This window comes from Neopelma chrysocephalum, unplaced genomic scaffold, assembly GCF_003984885.1.
Source record: "Neopelma chrysocephalum unplaced genomic scaffold, ASM398488v2 Primary Assembly neopelma1_44, whole genome shotgun sequence".
Lineage (NCBI taxonomy): Eukaryota > Metazoa > Chordata > Aves > Passeriformes > Pipridae > Neopelma > Neopelma chrysocephalum.
The window spans coordinates 23,852,671-23,873,544 of NW_020897703.1; the positions used below are offsets into that span (position 1 = coordinate 23,852,671).

General features: G+C 42.0%; 1 protein-coding gene across 3 annotated transcripts in view; it reads right to left on the minus strand.

Annotated features, from left to right (window-relative positions):
• SEMA5B (semaphorin 5B) overlaps positions 1-20,874 on the minus strand; it is a 272,400-nt gene that overhangs the window by 121,903 nt on the left and 129,623 nt on the right. For all 3 annotated transcript variants that reach the window (XM_027678990.1, XM_027678991.1, XM_027678992.1), the window contains one exon: positions 14,479-14,675. In XM_027678990.1, the coding sequence (XP_027534791.1) occupies positions 14,479-14,623 (145 nt within the window). In that variant the 5' untranslated portion in view covers positions 14,624-14,675. The remainder of the gene's footprint in view (positions 1-14,478; positions 14,676-20,874) is intronic.

Below are 20,874 nucleotides of genomic sequence, written 5' to 3' on the forward strand. Positions count from 1 at the left end.
AATATATTAACACAGCATCAACTGAGAGATCTAGGACAAGTAGTCCTGTTGTAATTAAAAAAAAAACCCCTGTTTAAAGAAAAAGGTAAATTACTATTTTTAGGGTGCTCAGACATGATGCTAGGGCATTCACAGGATCCCAGCTTTCAATACCACTACCAACTTTGACCTTGTGTGTATTACAGATCACAGAATTTCAACCTCTCACCTTACAGCTTTACAGCACAAAATAACTGGGAATAGATTTAAATGTGCCTTTCGGAAAGCTCTACTGTGCAGTCTTCTCTTGAGAACTGTTAACTACTATGGCTGTAAAATACATGGAGAATACCAAATATATCGGGGAGTCAGGCACAAATGAGACCAAAGCAGTATATCCCTCTGTGACCTGTTGACAAGTAACTCCGCCTCATTCAAGGACTGGATCCAGGAGGCTCAACATGAAAGGTAATATCTTCTGGTCTCATGCCAACAAGATACCAATACACAGGCCAATGACCTGATGACTCATAGCAATAATGATATAGTTTAGACCAGTTCAAAAGAGCTCTGAAAAAACATGCTCCACTGTCATTTTATATCCCCAATGATAAATTGAGTAGTCTCACTGAAGGCAGTCGGGTTTGAATGCTTTGTTGTAGGCATTAGTTCCCATTTCCATAGGGGTGAGAGGACAGTGCTGATGAGGAATCTCATTAAGGCCTTTGTTGTCTTGGCATGTTTCGTGGGATTACAGATGTGCAACAGTATAAAACCTTTGACGCAGGGATATTTGTTGAGCCATTTCAAGTCCTTTCTCCCTCCAGGGATGGATGAAATTTAATCAAGCCCTTAAGTTATCAAAACCTTAAGAAAACATATAAATAAAGGCCCTACACTCTACATGATCTGCCTCTCTTTCCAAAGCAGGATCTTGTTCTGCCTCTGTTCTGAACACCACTATGTTTCATAGCAGCTCCTGAGGTCCCTCACCACAGAGCTGGACACCATCAGCCCTGGTTCCATGCCCTGCCTGACTGGATGCTGCCAGGAGCTCTCCAACAGCGAGACCTCCATCCTCACAATCTAAAAACTCCGTTGCTGGGAGCTGGAGGCTTCCAACCCTTCTCAGCATTCCTGTCACACTGCATAACCACACACAACGCGTGTACCTCCTCTGCTCTTCAATGAAAAGGCATGAGTTAAGGAATAACTCAGCCCGTCTAACCTTCAAGCATCTCCACCTCCTACACTCCTCTGGGACCCTTAATGATGTACTAGCACCAGGGAGGCACCGCAGTTTCACCTCTGGCATTCTCCTAACTAATGGGGCTCTGACTTCTTTTCCTGTAGCTCTTTAGCTGCAGAGACATTTCTGAGCCAAGCAGCAGAACCAGCAACAATAACACCTTTCAGGCAGGTTAGCTGGCTGACATGTGCTGCAGATCTTCTGGCATTTCTGCTGGCTGATGGGGGTGGGATTAGGGGATTGCTATATAATGATGATACCTTTTAAGGATCCTGCTTTTAGGCCATAATTTCTCTTGTCATTTTACCTCCTCTTCTACCAACTCTTTCCTACTAACTAGCCCACTATTACAGTGCAGTGGCAGGAAGAATATGTCTTCATCTGCTGCTCTAAGCAAAAGCTCCTCACTTCAGAGAGGTACACTCATCAGTTCTTCCTTTTAATGGCAAGCTCTGACAAACTACAGGTAAAAATAATTTTAAAAAAATTAAAGGCAGTAGTTTGCTTGAATCTTTCCAAGTTGGTTCAAATGTCAATCAAGCCCAAGAAATAACAGGCAGTGTCTTCATTTCTATTACTACTGCAGGTGGTACAACTTATAAAGAAACCCTTCCCAGTTATTAAATTAAAGGCTGAAAGGCATGCATCCTCACAGCAAAATTAAGCTTTTATAGGCATGTAGTTGGAGATTATTAAACCCAGCATGGTCCCAGATAAGAATGTATAAATGCAAGTTGTCAGAATTAATGCCAAACGGCACATTTTCCTTCCCAACTTTCTTTCCTCCTGTTAAGAGGGAATGGAACTGCAACCAAGAGTCAGAACATGGATCTTTTTTCATTCAACACATTCAAATCTACTGCTCAGACCACAGGCATCCCTAAGGACAGTTTCAGCCTTTCACTCTGAAACTAGCTGAGTACTGCAAGGTAAGTGCTGCCCTGGGTCTATCCCATATTAGCTGAAGTTTACACATATGGACCCAATGAACTCCAGAGATTGCTTGTATTTGACCTTCCTCTGAAGGCTGATTTTTCCAGTGTTGACTCTTTAATTTGGCTGGAAACCTTCAGTGCTGGGGCATGTTTACATTTGCAAAAGTATCTGTTTAAAAACAGTATGAAAAATTAAAAACCAAGGCTCTGGCTTTGCATGTCGGCAGCAGGAGCCGGAAAGCTAGGAACCACATGGCTTAGGGGCAAAATGTTCATCAAGGCCTCCTTTGTGCTTCTCATCTCTAATCACTTCCAGGGGGTTAAAGAACCACACTCTCACTTCCTCCACACAAGAAGCAACGAACAAAAGTTTAACAGTTTCCAAAACCGTCCATCTCCAGATATTGATTCAGAACCTCTAAAGCTCTGCAAGTCCCTCCACAGCTCAAGGTGGTTCAGGTATCCAGCTGCAAAGAAGACAAAGCTTCACAGGAAATGTAAGTCTGGAGACACAGCTGTGTTCAGGCTATTCTGCATGCCTAAGACAAGGTGAAAGGAGGCCCTCTGCCATTTCAGAGGGTGGTCCCTGCAGCCTGCTAGCACATTGCTGTGGTCTGACTTCCTGAGAGTACAGGACTGGGATGAGGATTACTCAGCTGCACAAAGACCAGCGTGTCAAACTGCAGGAGCTGGGCTTAAGGGCCTGATCCAGACACTCTTCAAATCATTGCTGGTTTTCCACTGAGCTTGATGGGGTTTGGATCAGCTTCTAAAGATGCGGTAAACCTGGTAATACTTGAGTCTTCATCTCCTCAAAATCAGCTGCTCCCCACCTCATCCTTACTCTGTGTGTTTTGGAGGAAAGAAATATGTAAACACTGAGTTGAGACTTCCCTATCTGAAGGACAGCATTTACTGCTTCATCTCACTTAAGCCCACTTGTTGCTCCCATCCCGAGCAGGCTGCAACAGCTTTGTGCATCCAGCACACATCACACAAGAGCTGAGAGGCTAAATGCCCATGCCTTGGAATTGCCAACCCATTGCAAGGTGCACGGAGTACGGCTAACCACTGTGCTGTTCATGTTGCTATATCTTGAAAAATAATTCTCAGCAGGGATTTCCTAGTCTGAAGCAAAAGAAACTAAACTGAACAGGACCAAGGATTTTTGTGTAAAATGTTCCTACTTAACCATGCTCCTATCCTAGGATTGCAGAGAAAAGCTTCAAAGAGATCATAAAAAGACCTTAAGGGAAGAAGATAGGGAAGTTAAATAAGAAGGAAGAATTCAGAGGGTCCCCATTCCAGAAAAGACAACCTGAACCCCATACCTTACATAAAGCTCCTGTAAAATAGGCTGATTCAACAGTAAAAGTTTGGGCAATGAAGTAGAGCCTACATGTAGCACTTTGGTCCTGTAAGACTCAAGGGCAATAAATAAATAAATAAATACCTATTGTGCAGATATTCAGACCTACTTTTGTGCAGTGTTAACTTGACCACTCATTAAGTGCTTCCTTACTACCTCAGCATGGTCTCTTCTAAGTTCTTTTAACTCAGTTTACTAGTTCATGGCATGCTTAATTACTCATATGTATGTGAGTGTTTCAGCACTCCTGGTGAGGCCCAGATGACAGCCATGACTTCTATAACTTGTACAATCTCCTCCCTTTTTGGTTTGCTTCAGCCCTGGTCCAGGGAAAATTATGTATAGTTGTTGTCAGATACTCCAGTTTGCAAGTACTCAGGCACTTAGCTTTTTTTCAGACCATCCACCAACCTGAAGGACTCTCAGTGCTGGATCCTGACCATGACCAACAGATGCAAATCAGTTTGTAACATAAGGTAAGGCCTGAGGATGTCTCCTTGGTATAGACAGAAGAAATGTCCCCTTTTCAGAATCAGACCTACCATCTCAGACCATCCTCTGCTTCAATTATCCTCAGTATTCAGAGCATTTTTCATGAAGCAGACAGTTGCTTGCTAAGAGTGAGGTCACAGTTTCCATTCTGTGTGGGCCGCTGACCAGAATCCATCAGAGACAATGCAAACAAGGCTGTAACCAAAGCTCAGAAGGCTAATGACTACCCACCCGTGCATGCTACCACCTGTCTTCTCAAATGCTTCAAGTGTGGACCCTTCCAAGAATTCATAGAAGTTAAAGTGAAATTACAGCATTATCTTTATTTGACTGACAATGAATCATATTTTAATATCAGCTTCATTTTAAATTTTATCTCTCCGTTGTAGGTCACACCATAGGTTAGTGCAATAGACTTTGGACATTAACTTTCATTCCCACCCCATGCTGAGCTGTAAAAGTAGCCTCCACAATGCAAAGCCACTCCGCAATTTAGCAAATTTATCAGGGGAGGGAGAAATCTTTTGCTGTGCGGGCAGAGCTGAGCAAACAAATGTGTCAGCACTCAGAACTCAACTTTACTTATGAGGCCAAAAAGCTCAATCTGGCTTTACCCCAGAAGTCCTCCTACACATACGTATCACCCTGCTGTCTTGTCTTCTCATCACCACCTCCACCTCATTACTGGTATTCTCTCTTTCTTTTAACCTGATCTGTTGAAATCTTTAATTGTACATTAAATATGTCCTCATCCCAAATGCTGCAATTTCTAACTTCATTGTCTTCCTAAATCTCTGATCTCCACTCATAGCTATGAGGACTCGGAAGACTGTTGACAGAGTACATCCCCTTCTACAAAATGGGCCAAACCAGCAGGTTCCTTCTCTCTCTCCTCAACATCCAAACCCAACTCAGATGTTCTTCCAGATGTATTATTTTTATGGTGTCATTCAGTTTACCCTTCTGACCTTACATTCACCTCTCCTCCCACTCCTGCTTTCTTTTCTCAAGCAGTCTTCACCTTCTACCCAAATTTCTACCTCATTTCCTGCCCACTCAAACCCACGTTTCTACCTCACTTTCCACCCACTCAAACAATTTTTCCTGTCTTGACCAACTACAAAACTCCTTCTCTGATGAGAGAACAATGAGCTAAACCACGAGTGGCCTGCGGGTCACTGTGATAGCAGTTTACAGTGAGCCATTCCCTTTCCATGAGATCCAAGAAGCAAGAGAGTTGCTAATATCCCTCTCCAAACTGTCCAAGGATATGTGGGTAGGAAATGACTGGATAAAGAAAGAGTAAGACTTTCTCCCTTAGTATCATAAAAGAAGGAATAGTCCTATCCCTCAGGATAGAACAAGACAGAAGAAAAGATTCTGTTTTTTACCATCCTGAAGTGGAAAAAAAACCCCAAAACAAAGATTCAGGTCGTACCTCCACAGAGACATAGGAATCACAATAAGTATAGTAAGCATTTAAAGATATGTCAAACATGGACGATTTTGTGCCTCTCCCCTTACTGTTTACAGCTCCTCCTTGAACTGACCTTGCTGAGCTGCTTCTATCTCAAAAGAGAAACGACATCTGGAGATGTAGGCAAGGTCCCAAGAGCCCAATAGTCCTCTGTCTTGGGCAAATCATGAAACTATTTAGTGTCTCAGTACTTCCGATTATTAAATGGGTTTAGGGATACTGGCTGGTGCATCAAGGTCTAATTATCTGAAATGAGGCACTAAGTATGGCTATTGCATACCAAGCATTTTGACTTTGTTTCCTAAATTTTAATCATTTCTTCAAAACAAGTGCTCCTAAATTGTTTCAATATGGAGAAAAAAGAACTTAGTCCAAATCCAATTTTTACAAAAGTACAATTATGACTGCTTGTTTATTTACTTTTTTATTATTAATATGGACCCGCTGTCAAAACACACCAATATAGGAGGAAGAACCCAGGGATTCAATCCCAGATAAAGAAAACATCAGATAATAAGCACAAACTAGTGCTTACTTCCAGTATGGGACAATGTGCTGGTAAATTGTCCTGGGGCCACCGCAAGGAAGGATATTGAAGGACTGCAATTCACATCCCCAATTTGCACATTTCCACAGTATTCAGCAGTTCTGCTCCATCAGAGAGGTCAGTCTCAGCCCATTCTCAGTTTCTTTTGGGTTCCTATTTGCACATGGTGAAGGGCAGGCAGAAGCTCAGTTGAGACCTGCCCCAGGTAGAGAGCCAGATGACTTCCAGGAGCCAGAAGGCTCTCTACTTGGTGAATCCCCAGGCCTCAGGCTGGGGATTGGAAAAGAAGTCCTGTAACATGAGAGAAGTTCTTCCCTCTTCAGCGTGGCTCCTATTGCCCAGACTCCCACAAGACCTCAAACCCCAGATAACATAGAACCATTTAGCTTGGAAAAGACTTCTAAGATCGAGTCCAACTGTTAAGCCAGCACTGCCAAGTCCACCACTAAGCCATGTCTGTAAGGGCCGCATCTACTCTTCTTTTAAATACCTCCAGGGATGGTAAGTCCACATACATTGCATGTCCTCACTGGCAATGGCCAATGAAGAGCAAGAGGGGATGGCACATTGCTGGGGGTAATGGATGCACGTCCATGAGAAATAAGTGTGTCCATTTGCCCTGCCTGAGATTTACAGTACCAAAGGTGTGTGTCTACATAGCACAGGACTTTATGGAAAGAATGGATTTGGCTTTCCTCAGCAGTCTGTCAGCTGGGGCAAACACTACCCTTACACTGCCTCCCCTCCTCAACAACCTTGCCTGCTGCCCCACACAGCACTGCATGGTCCCATCACCACCTTGTGAGACTCGGCTAACTGGTGCCACACACAGCCTCAGTGCTAGCAAACCCAGAGATTTCTTGTTCTCTTAAGGACATTGCAATGTTTAAGTATTGTGATCCATTGTTTACTGAGACAAGCCCTGCAGCTGTCACGCAATCTCCCTCCCTGAGAAAGATAAAGTGAGTGCTCATGCATCACTTGCAGTTTCCTATGACATTCTGATCAGTATAATCCCTCTTTTCAGACAGGAAAGCAAGCTGCATCTTGGCTCCTACCACCACTGCAGTCTGATGGGAAAAAAAAAACCAACGCCCCTTTGTCATCATTCAAGGATCCTTCAGTCTGATTCCTCCACACCTGGAGGCAAATTTTTTTCACTTCCTTACAGTTACATGTTCACATCAGCCACTTGTGCCAGTAAAGGTGGTACAAGATTAAGGACAATCATTTTCACTAGTAAGAAGGTAGGAGAGGGCAGAGAAAGCAGGGCTAAGCTCTCCTGGAATTTCACCTGCAGGTAGCCAGATCTGCCACGGAAGCAGATGTGTCTGATTGTGACGAACATCTGAAGCAGAAGGTGATCCTCTTTGCTGGCTTACCAAAGACTGAACTGGAGATGCCCAGTCAAACACACGGTTTGTGCTGTTTAACTGCCAGGCTTACTTCTGAGGACAAAGGTCCCACCATGAGTCAGTTACAGCAATGAATGAATCAGAGCAGAGGCTGTAAATTCCTGAAAGTGTTTTGAAATGAAGCTGTTCTCATTAGGATCAGTATTTTTAAACTGGACACTGGCTAATGGTAGTAAAGAATTATCAGAAACTACATTTTGTCAATGGCCTCCACCTCTTTTACTGACATGCTGTAAAACTGTGCAATCTCCATGTATAAAATGCAAATCTGAATTTTGCAACTCAAGCACTTCCACTGAAATACATTGTATGGATCACCCAATATTATAAAAAGGAAAGAATGGATGATCTATGAAGTCAGAGCTCTTTAAGCCAAAGGAAGAGTTTCTTGAGGATTTTATCTGCACCTTCCAAAGCTAGAAATTATCATAAAAACCTCTAACCCAGTCTACTGTGTATTGCAGATCACAGACTTTCATCCAGCTAATCCTATACTAAGCCAAAGAACATGTTGGATTACTTAACCACTTGAGTCAGCCATGTTAGAAGAAACAATTTGTCCAGCTGGACCTATCAGTGTTCTGATAATATAACACTTTAGAAACAAAATTATATGGTAGGGTTTCCATTTACAGAATTGATGTTCCAGTGCTGTGCACTTTGACTGTGGCCTAGCCCAGCACATTAGCATACTCTTGGTTTCAAGTACACAATCTCCCTTTAACGTAAGTACTTGACTTCAGTGCTTGACTGAGCTCAGACTGTTTGTAGCCTTCCAGGGTGAACCCCGCATGATTAAACAAGAATATGTCTTATGAGATTGCCGGTACTAAAGTGAACTTTATCAAAGCATAATGACACCCTTGAATGGAAGGTTTCAGGAGCGTGTGATATATTAACACTCATCAGAAGCAGATGTGCTAAATAAATGAGGCCTGCTGTACCACTGGCACACAAACTCGTTCACTTAGGGAACTGCACTAAGTAAACTTGAGAATAAGGCCTCTGTAAGGCACGTCTTTGTTTGCAACCAAACCACAGAAAAAGAAGATGAACACTTTGCTTTACTTTCCACCCTGTTTCCTTTCTCTGGTGTGTGCCTGGGATCTGAAAAAAGGCTGCCCATTTCTGTGTCCCAGATCCAACCCCCCTGCCAAAGACAGGAGCACGCACATGCTGGTGATAACTGCTGCTGTTAGCCCCAGTTACATCAGCGGTACCTCTGGGAAATATTAATAAGCTGCTCTGCTGGTGACATGAGTTTTTCATGGCCTTGGTCCACACATAATACACTGGAGCACCTGTTCTTCCACACTGTGAGCACTGTGAGTCTACCTCACTTGGTCATGCTGCTGAGGATGCCCCCCTATCATCACCACCACCACTCATGGTCAGAGGCTGCTCTTTCTCTTGAGCTATTGTACCTCTTCAAACTTTTATCTTCCCTCACTCCAATATATGAGTTAATTGATCACTTTGCTTCCTGAAGCTTCACTGTAAAGTCTTCCTTTCTCCCCTGCTTGTCATGATTTATTCCATCTAAAGCATTTCATGAATGAAGGGCACTCTTCCAAACCCCCTTTTCTTCTTGAGGCCCCAAGAAACAGCATACTGAATAATTTTTTCAATCAAATCTCATTGCAATTATTTGTGAAGTGCCTTGGACACCATTAATGAGAAAGTGTCAAAGAACTAGCATCATTACTGTTATAATTATTATTATGGAATGAAAAATATATTGAGAGCTGTAGGGTGTAATTTTCAGAAGTTTTGCCTGAAAGCAAATTACTTCCCTAACCACTGTATATTTATGGCTTTATCAGTCATAATTTAAAAAAAAAAATCTAAATCAAATCTAAAGAAGAACATACCAGCTTCATTTGCCACAGTTCTATTTTTCAAGATTAAAAAGAAAATTGCCACAAGGCATGCTTAATGGATATAAAATCCATACTGAAATGCATTGAAGGTTAAGTATTCTGAAGCACCCAGAGGATTCCACCAGTTTCCAGTCAACACTCCACTAGTTAACATTTGGACTCCCTGCATGGACATTCAAGGGCATCAAGGCTGTGAGCTAGAAGACAGCTCTCCTATAGTGTATTTTGCCTTCCCTTTGATGCTTAGTCAGATACACTTCTAATATTTCACCCCACAATCTTCATCCTTTGTTAACTAAAATTTTGGTTTGGGTTGTCAAGATCTAACTTGCTCAAGGAAAGTGTAAATCTTTACCAGAATTTCCTAAGAGGCTTTCCTAGCTGGCCTTTGGAGTTCATGAATACTAATGTGCTTTTTTCCCTCATCAATATACAGTAAAGGGAATAATGTATTAGTGACCAATTCAACGTTAGTGGTGGTGTTGGGTGAAATGTAAAGAACCTTCTAAAGAAATAAATCATACCTTATTATCCTTCAGCCCACAAAGTTAAAACAGCTTTTGCTTTCAACACAACAAGCGAACACTTAGCTGCTCCCCACAGGTTTCAGTGTTTGAAGCTGGCCATGTTTCAATGAAATATTCTTAAAAGAAATAAAATATTGAGAAAATACATAGCAACCTACATTCTAGTCACCTGAATCATATTTATCTGGTAGGGAGTAATAATTACAGACAGCCTGAAATAAAACCCCAAATATAAACACTCCCAAACTAATTCATTTTGAAAACCTGAGGCAACAGGCAGAGAAACTTGTCTGCATCTAGGAGAGATTGAGGATTAGACAATGGATCAAATGCCACACATTGAGAACTCACACCAGCCATGATGATACAGTCTGCAAAGCTGAGATTTGCAGTCCTGAGAAGATCTGAGATATAAGCTATTTAACCAAGTCCACCTCTCTCCTCTGCCTCAGCATGGGATCAGTTGAAGTGTTTTTATGGATGAAGACAGGCTGCCATTATTAAAGCAGAGACAAATGATGTTCTTCCAGCTTACCCTAACTGCCATGACCCAAGGGAGAAAGCCCTGGGAGACAGAACAGAGAAAAACCTGGGAAGTCTATCATACTTTTTCCTGAGCATAGTGATTTAATGGATAAAACTAATGAGAAATAAATAATAGTAGAAACTGCAAGTGGAAACCTGTCTACAACTCATTTGCAGTGAAGTTGTGAATGTCCAAATGATTCATGAAACACAGATGAGTTTGCAAACTCTTAAGCATTTCCTTGGTAAACAAGCTGAAACCAAGCACTCTGCAGGCATTACAAACATCTATACATGTCACTCATGGCTCTGGCTCTCGAAATAACAAACCTTACATAGTATTGGTGTGGAAGATGTTTCTGGCTTTCCCAAGAGGCATGTTACAAAGGAACTCCAAATGTCTTTAATGAATAGCAAAGGTGCTTTATGTCCAAGAGAGAGCGGTACAACAAGTAACCAGGCCAAGTATGACACAGGCATCACCCAGTTGCAAATGGAGGGATTGATCTATTGTTTATAAGATGCATATGGAAAATATGAGAAAGATGAACATGATTGACAAGACCTAGAAACAATTTCTCTGGTGTTCAGATTACCAGAGTGGTCCACAGGGGAGCTGTGCCAGGATGACAAACTGTTTTGTGAAATGGGACTTGGATGCATGTGTTCATGCATGTATAAATAAAAAAGGACGCGCTGAAGATATACTTGACTTGTTTCACTAATTTCTCAACTCACTGAAAAACAAACAAGCATGCAAGACCCTTAATGTAGCTACCCACTCACAGCCAAACAGGTAATAAAACACCAGAAACAGCCTCCTGGGAAGTAGAAGATCATTTTCTTATTGATCTAACAAGGGAAATCAAACTTTAACTGGATTTTCTATAAGCACAGAGTAGAACAATCTAGTTATGAAAAGCCCAAACTGGGTACGTTATTATTGTTGGTGAATTGTACAATGAGCATCATTTATAAGCCCCAGGGAAATTGGGGCACCATTGTGTTAGTTTGGTACTGTGCAAACACACAGGACAGTGCTTGCAGCATGAAATTCCTAACCTGTCCCTCACAATCTCTATGCAGGCTGCTAGGATAAACTATTCAGCTTATGGCCCCTTCCCAGTCTGCATCTCTCCTGGCAGTGCAAACTTTATCTTTAGAATGTAAAGTATATTTAGAGCCAGAATTTATGTCCCACGACTTGTCTAGACCATTTTCTCTAGGTCGCAAGTAACAGCAGGTGTTTTGGAGAATGAACTCTGTAAAGAAACAGGCATTTTGTCTGAACACAGCTAAAGTAAAAGCATTTTGCATATGTAGACTCCTTTCTCCTTAAATGAGTAGGGCCTGTATTATCCTCTGTCTTTCTTACCACTCTCATAGCAATAGAAAGAGATAACAAATCAAACAGATGGTTGACTAGTGTGGATGAGATACAATAAGCACAACATAGAAAATACATAACTTCTCAGGAAATAAGGGCAAAGATAGACAGAAAGAAGTTTTACTTGGGATTCTTCCATGACAGGGATATTATCCAGCCAACTGGACGTTAAGAATATCATCATCTAGGGGTAAAGTACAACAAAAAAAGACTGAGCACAAGCAAGGTGGGAACTGAAGACTAGAGAACACAAAACATGTTATGGCATCCCATTTGTCTGGTGATGGGAAACCTGGCTAGCAAGGCTGTGAAAAAGAAGCTATTCAACCCCTTTGTAACATAAACTGTTTTGTTAACCTTTTCATTCTGGCAGTAAATTAATGCATCCTGTATGACTGAATGGTCAGAGGCCTTATTATTATTATGGTCCATCCACTGAAAATTGCTGATGTAACATAATCCTTTCCCCTGGCGCAGGAGCATCAGCAGGGCTGCTGCTGGGGTCATTCTTTCAATCTTTACACATTCCCATTGCGTACCAGGTTGTGATCCATGAGACAATGCATTTGGAGACGCACGGAAAGCCCACAAGCCACACTGTTAAGCAGAGACATCCTCAGAGCAATCTGGAACAGCACATAAAATCTACATAAAATGTAGATTCCCCTATTTCTCCCCCTTGCAGCCTAAACCTGCATGTGCTGGCATCAGAACAGGGTATAGCTTTAAGGTAAATTAGATTATGAACTGAGATATGGTTTTGGATGTGTGAGCCCTCTTCCACAGATTTTAAAAGATATGTGCAGTGGAAAAAAGGTGCCTTTAATTTTATTCCTGTGTGTTTTCCAGCTGAGCCTTGCAGCAGAAAATATAAGATTAAACTATCACGAACAATCACAAGGAAACAGCTGCTGAGAAAAAACAATAACGCTGAATCTAACTTGGGTTTAAGAGACTCAAATGATAATCTGGGTCATTTTCTTGATGTGTCTGCAATTTCAATCTTTCTTTTGCACAGTTGTCAAATTCTAATTAACTCAACAGTTTTTGCCTTGTATCACTGAAGAGAGAAAGGGAACAAGAACAGTGAAGGGGAAGACAGATTATTTTTTTCTGTGAAATATTCACGCCTGATTAAAACAAAGCAAACTGGCAGATTATGAGCGTGTTTACATAGCCAGTGATTCTGTGGAGAAGCACTCATATTGAGAGCCAAAAAATGCCCACCAATTCCTCAACATCAGGAATTGGGGTTCCTAATGCAATGAAAGAATTAATTAATGCAGAATGATTTACCTCATTGCTGGATCACACAGACACAGCCTCTATAAACTCAAAGTTTGGTGGTCCTGGTTAATAGAGAGAGCAACACTTTTTCTCTTTTCTGTATCTATAACATCTTCATTATTGTATTATCTATTTAAATATCCAACTGAGGTTCACCGTGTTTTAACAGCAAGGGTTTCTGATTTTGGCCCTACCCAGTTAAAACAGATGGTTAGACTTACTTAGCAATTAAAATCAAGGTTTACTTACCAGAGCAAGGTTAGAGCCAGTGCTGTATCCTATAGGCTTAAAGATTTTGCTAATTTATTTTAATCCACTTAAACCTCTAAGGCGTGGATAATGGAAAACAGACAAGAAATCTCTTAAACTTTCCAGTTTAAGAGACAAGAGTTTCTTCTCTGTGAAGAATAGTAAAGCTCTCTAGAAGAATCCTGAAAGGTCAGCAAGGATGCCTTTGACTACTTTCTTCCTGGAAACTCTATCTCAAAGGTCACAAAACCACAACTAAATTGCCTTTAGCAAAGAACCTAACTAGAGACACATTGCAAGGTACTTAATTGCCTTTAGCAAAGAATGTAACTGGAGATGCATTGCAAAGCCTTAAATGGAAACCGAAATCAATATTTCAACATTTAGGAGGAAACCATTTTTAGCAAGGAGACTCAGCAGCTGCTCATGCTGGCACACGGAGCTTAACACACTGGTCTGAAGTGTATTTTGAAATAATGGTGATACCAATATAATGATCTACCTGTTGTGTGGATAAGTGGACAGATTATCCAGATAACAATTTAGGAGTACATGTATGCTCATGGAAAATCTGACTGGGATAAAGACGAATTCTATGCTTCAAAAGAACAGTAAAAAGATTGCTCACTGCCACACAAAGGACCCCTCTCACATTCAAGTTAATTGCCCAGAGGAATGACAGAAACACTACTGGCACAGGTGACAAATATGTAACCAAACCAAACCAAAAAAGCTCCAAACAAAAGGGCCACCACACCCTGCAATTTTAAATCAACTTCCTTCTCTTGCATTCAAGTGTGTCCACATTCTCTATCACATTTCACTTATTAAGTGTCTGGCTCCAGTAAGCCAGGTGAGGTATGTAACCATTACTGAATCCAGTTAGAGAAAAGGAAACTTTAAAATGGTTTCAGCATGGCACAGGATTACAGGGAGCCTGTAGCAGAATAGAAAATGGAGATTCTTAGACCAGTAGTTCCAAATCTGCCTGTATTAAGTGACTGCTGTGAAACTTCGAATTAACACACTGTAAAGCATCAATGGGAAAATGATTGTCAGGCCACCTTCACTGGCCTGTGGATTACAGGTGTAAGGAAAACAGCACAGACTAAACCTAAATGGATCACCCTACTGGAATCTGAAACAGAAATAGCTCTTACCTTCAAAAGCAATTGTGGGGTGTTCTTTCCTGACACACTGCTGATGTTCAGCTTCAGGTGCATTCTGTGATGCTGAGAGATGAAAAGCAAGAAGAAAAAGGCTTGGCAATGACAGGGAAATGGCCTTTAATCTTGAAACAATCATGACTGAAGGGCGGCTGCAGAACTAGCTTCCAAGATAGGCCCAGGGAGGATACCTGAAATACAAATAATTCCACTTTCAGAAAGATGAATGCTTATCCAGAGTGTGTAGCACAGGTAGGGAAGGGTGGAGGTTCCCCTTTCATCCCAACCCCACTTGTGCTAGGTACACAAGGTAATATTCCACAAACAGCATCTAAAAAAAAAAACAAAACCAATTTACAACTGTATTTTGACTTCTAACTTCAAATACAAGGGAAGTGCACAGCTCCCTAAATATCTATCTCAGTGTGCCTTTGGGGGATATGTCCTTAAACAGCAGCTGGTGTGCAATGGCTGACACTGACAATATGAAATCTCAAATACTCCAGGTGTAAATGTGTGCCCCGGTGTGGACACCTCCCTCCTCAGTTTCATGATGTGCCATGGTAAATGTCATGCTACATTCAAGAGATTGCTAAGGAAAGGCCAACATCAGTCATCAGGAAAACACATGTGTAATTAATACTGTTCTAATAGGTGATTTATACATTTTACCACTGGGGTTTTAAATGTCTTGAAACAAAAAAAGCCAATTCAAAGGTGTTGCCAGGAAAGTGCTAATTAAGGTACAATAAAAATTAAAAGAGTTTATTGGGGAAAATGGTGAGAACTGAGTCAATTGCTTGCATTATTATGGGATGCTATAGCTCCCAGTCACAAGAGCTGAGGCACAGCTAAAGAGGAGGAGCACTCACTCTCGGGAGAGGAGAGCAGAAAGTCATGCCTTTTCTGCGTGAGCTTTTTTAACAACAACAACAGCAGCAGTAAAGGCACAGCTCTAAAAACTCCCTTGGGCCAATCAGGCCTGAGGCAGGGGATGGAGGATTAATTAGCCCATGCCACAAGCTCCCCAAGATGACACTGCAGCTTGGGAAAATCTGCATAGAATTTAATCTTACTGCTGTGCATATTATATTTTCCTATGTAACTTTGTTCAATTATTGCAAACACGTGTTTTCAAACAAATGGAGTCTTCTACCCTTAAATCCTACCTAGTGATAAAGCTGATTCTCATTAAATTCACAAGTAACAAGATTTTCAATTCCTGCAGGTGTAGTGATTCACAAAGGCAGTGTAACAGTCAACACCTGCAGGGCCTGATACCTCCACATTTTCATTTGGAGTCTCTAAAACACTTTCAGTGACCTGAAATGGTCAAGCTGATGGCAGGTAACATGAGACACTGATGCACAATGGCAGGCTTGTGGCGTGGAGCAAACTCCAATATTGTTACATCAAGGAGCTGGAAGAAGCTTGTAAAGGTCTTTGGGCATCACAGGAGCAATAAGGGACGGCTTACAGCAGCAGTGGGAGATAGTTTGAAAGATGTTTTGTTCTTAACTGCATTTCTCTGTGACTTTAAATACTGGCATAAAGATGAGCTGCCAGCACATCCATTATGTGCGTGCTCAGCAGCAGCTACATACCTCTGACTGAAAATAGCACTGGCATTCAGGACTTGGGTTAGTTCTAGGGACATGGTTTCCCAGCTAGTGTGAGTGAGACATTACAGCATTTCACTTTTTTTCCAGCCCCATACGCATGCAGATTTTATGCAGTGATGTATAAAAACGCCTTCCAGTTCTCCAAAAGAGGTTCTACAGCCCTTTACTACAGAGGGTGGCTTTTTTAAATACATAGCAAATATAATGTTAAATTAAAAAATGGGACTGGCAGAAGGGAGAGATGTGAAATCATTTAAAGCTCAGGCCAGCACAGCATTTAGTCATTAAACACAGGCATACTGAAGGGCCAACATCACTGAGCACCGTGGCACCTCACGTGATGGACATGTTGTGCAAGTCACACTGTAATAAAAATTATTGATGATGAGGCATCAAATTGTATTTTCAGCCACTGGTTTAAATGATCGGTTTTTTCCAGTACAGATCCAGAAGTGAAGCACAGCTCAGAGATGTGAAGGCCAGGGAGATGCATTTTGTACAGCTTTCAGATACACTTAAAGTCAAAGCCAAACTTTCCTTAGGTGGGAGATGGTTGTTGTGGGAAATGCACAAAAGGCAAAAGGACTTTTTCACTGTCAGATGTCCTTGCTGGAAACTGGAAGAGACAGTCATGGAAATCTCACTTTATGCCTGCTCTACTACTCCCAGTGCAGCCATTACTGGCTAATCCTGAAAATAAGGTACTAAACTAAATAGATTTTAGTCTGAGCCAATATGGCCATTTTCATGTACTAATCATCCAAACAATGATCTCAAGCTAGGCGAAAAAAAATCTTAAAACAAAGACACACGGTAGGGTCTCATGCTCCTCTACAGCCTAATGTGTTGTACAATCAGCAGATGAGTAAACTCCAGTTTCAAACTTACCAGGGTCATGAAATGATAAAAAGTTGCATACAAGAAAGCTTCATAACATCCAACTGCCTATTCTGTGCCAAAGCAGAGTACATTTACTAGTGTTTTGTCTGGACTAGTTGTAAAATGTGCCAAGTAGCTGGATTTCTGCCACTTTCCCTGAGAGATTTTGCCACAGTCCAAGAGACTTCAGTGTTCCTTAGAAAGCTCTAACCAGTATCTGGGGTAAAGTTCCGTCTTCTTTTTCCTTATTGTCACGGGGAAATCCAAAGTGTGCATGAACACAATGATTTCAAACTTGATTTTAAGTGAGAATTAATACATGACCAAACAAAGATGAAAAAGAAACATTATAAAAAACTTGTACCCTTCACGATGTTCCCTGTCTCCTACATCCAACTGTGTTGATCGGATGTGTGAAGCTTTCACGTGCTGGAAAGTTGAACAAAATCAGCGTCACATGCAGCCCTGAGCTGGTGTCTACTGGAGTCAGAGTCAATGGGTAAATGCCAGCTTGATCAAGGGTGACGAAGCCAGAGCCCTGGAGCACCAGCTGAACAACAGTGAGACAGTGGATAGGACTGCAAAAGCTTACTCCTTCAACCTGCCCCTTCCCAGGCTGCCTTGCTCACTTTTTCTCAATATTTTAAGAAAGACCCTAACTTAGTAATTATTATTTCCAGCCGCTGCAAATTTGTTTCCAAGAAAAAAACCCATACTCCAAATATGAAGCAGTGCCATGTGCAAGCACAGGTCAATTGAGTGCCAAGAGCAAGCTCATAACTGCCTGGGAGAGTCCAGCAGTTATGAAGTGGTTTAATGACATGAGATGTTTTAATTTTACTGGAGATGGCCAAGCCCACCCTCCAATTTTGTCCAAGCTGCAGATTTTCACTGTGAGGGCTGGAGTATGACCAGTGCTTAGGACCAGCCCCCATCCAGACTGCTAGAACACTGAACGCCCCAAGCACACCCCAGGCCAGCGCTGCTTTGCACTGCTGGAACTTGCCCTGGCCTCAAGCTGTTTAGATGCAGTTAAATGCTATAAAAAGAGCTGTTCTTATTAGACTCTCTGCTCAGAATGGCTTAGGCCTCAAGAAATCAGCTGTCAAGTTTTCAGTGCAGATGAGAGGAGAGAGCTCAAATCCCTGGTTAAACTCAAATCTCAGACAGGACATATAATTTCAATTCTTTATTTGCTCGTTTTGATGCGTCTTTACCACTGTAGCTATTCCCCTCCCCAGCCCAATGCAGACATGTTTAAAAAAGATAAAAATGTCAAAAAATATTATCTCTCCAAGTTTATCTGTCCTCTCCCTCACGAAAGCCTGTCCTCTGCACCACTGCACAGCCCCAAGGGACAGTGATGGGGAATCTTTCTCCCCTCAGAGGGATCTCCCCTCAGAGGGATTCACTGCAGAGTGAATCCCTCCGGCCCTCTGACAAAAAAAGGTCAACAAATTCAGGCTACACTGGAACTGGTGAAATATGCTCCAGAGACAGGCATTTTATAGAGTACCACTTTTGCCACCATCCTCTTGTCTCTTAAATCAGGCTTTCTTAGCTCATGAGCCTCCCTGACTGCAGCGGCGGTGGCAGGGGACGGGCAAAGAGCGGCTCTGTCTGGGAAACACAGGAGGTCTGCACGCTCAGAGCGTCCCCAAAGCTGGGCTTTGCAACCACAGCACCCGTGTCAGCACAAACCCATTGCCACCTGCCCACCTCACTCAGGACATTCCATGGCAGCCCAATGGGGACAGTGTATAATTCTGCTTTGCCTCGTGGCTTCACTCTTGTGCAAGGGCAGCATTCAGGGGATCGCCTGCAATTCCTCCCTTATTCATTCTCAGGGCATGAGTCTTTTCCAACTTGCCCTGTATTGTATCATTGTAACTCCATTGATTTCACAGGAGCTAATCCTGATTTACAGAGGGTAACTCAGATCATGCCCCTTTTGACTAAAGCTCCACATCTAAAAGAAAAATACCTTCAATCAATCTTCAGGGCTTTAAAACAAAGCACACTTTAAAAATGGCTGTACCAGGAATTCATATCCCGCTTTCCTCTAACTGTAACTATCATTTTAACTTAATAAAATGTGACAGTAAAGTTAAAGGATAAAAGAAAATGCTTCATCTTTCATTTTAAAGAAAAGCGATGCCTTTAAAAAAGACTAAAAAAGGAACCTCCTGTAGAAGCTTTAATTCTTCTTTTGGGGATCTTTTGTGATTGGCACAGTTATGGTTTTATTAGACTGGAATACCAGAGGGAAGAAGAGCAATGGAAAGAGGTGGACATTAAAGTATTCAAAAAAGTACTGGAAGAATAAGGGAAAGAAATATAAACATTATAAAGCAAGACAGCTCAGCAATGTTGCTATAACAGGCTGGCACAGGCAGCTCTGCCCTAGAAAACAGAGAGCTCCAAGGCCAACAAAACTATGGTCCTTTATTCATCTGATGCTCCTTGCCCTTCTCTCCTACCCTCTCCAGCTGGAATCCATCCCAGTCGACTGGCTCCAAGGGCCATTCCACACTATCGAAGAAAAAGCGCAGCTTTTCCCTCTGCCCCTGGCCACATCCACACCCTCAGCCCTCAGCTGTACCCACGCTGGGGAGCTGGATTTGTCTCACAGACGAAATGTGGCACACTGCACTTGCTATTCCAGAGATCAGATCTGATACGCACTCTTAGACTGGGCTCATGGGTACTGAGCTTTTCTCATTTATTTACTTGTGAGGCAAATCTACAGGAATGGTCTAGAGTTCAGAAAAGAATCTGTGAAGAGATCTTGTTTTGCTCTAATTAAATCACCCTACGGTCTTCTGAAGAATAGGCAAGCTCACTTTGAATTTCACGACAGCTTAGATGCCGCAGCTCTTGTTCTGGCTGGGTTTCACCATGCTGCTGTGTGCCCACCTTGTTCAGGGCTTCCCGAGGCCTCAACTACAATATCATCTATGAGCCTCACACTGAACTTGCTCTCACAACACCCCAGGGAATACAAACCCACATTTTCATACAAATAATCCAAGGGTTATCTTCTAAAACCCCACACAATTCAGCAGCAATTCAACATCACAAGTGTATGCACATAATATGCTCTCCTGTGGCAGAACAGAAACTTGAGCTCCATCCTGACCCCTCTCATAGCTCCTGCCTCACACAATATGCAGGGCACCAGTTGCAGTATCACACTAGGCTTTATATCAGGAATAAAACAATCACGATTTTGCAACACAGGTCAATTTACTGAAACCCTTCTGTTATCTAGATCCGTATAAATAATTCAGGTAACTCTTTGCAAAGTTTAACCTATTATACTGTTCAGTTCAAGGCTCATGAAGTCTGTAGTGGAGCTGAATAGTAATAGTCTATACTTTGATCTTCTTAGGACTACATCCCATGAAAGATTGACAGTGCACTTGGGGCACTTTATTTCTAGAGCACTTTCTGATTGCTGTTCAAAGCCACCCAGGACTGGCCAAGGTTCCAAACCAATCCCACAAAATGCAATGGGATGTTTACATTCAGATCAGGTAACAAAGACAAAACTCTTAATAATGGCTCAGAACAAAATGAATTGGTTGGTGTCAGGCCCCTTTTTTATGGACTGGTGTAGGCCCTCAATGAGCCATCAGCCACCACTTGCTTACTTGGCCTCAGTAGCACAGTCAGTGGCTTCATCGTCCTGGAAATTGAACTGTTCCCTCACCTTTAGAGGAGGCCCTCCAGAACAGGAACCTTTTATAGAAAGCTTCCATTAAATAAAGCTGATTCAACAATAAAAGCCTGTGTAACACAGCAAAATATACTATACCTCTGGGTTCCTGCCAAACCCAGTGGGCATAAATAAATACCTGCTCTGCTGACACTCAGACCCGCTTTTGAA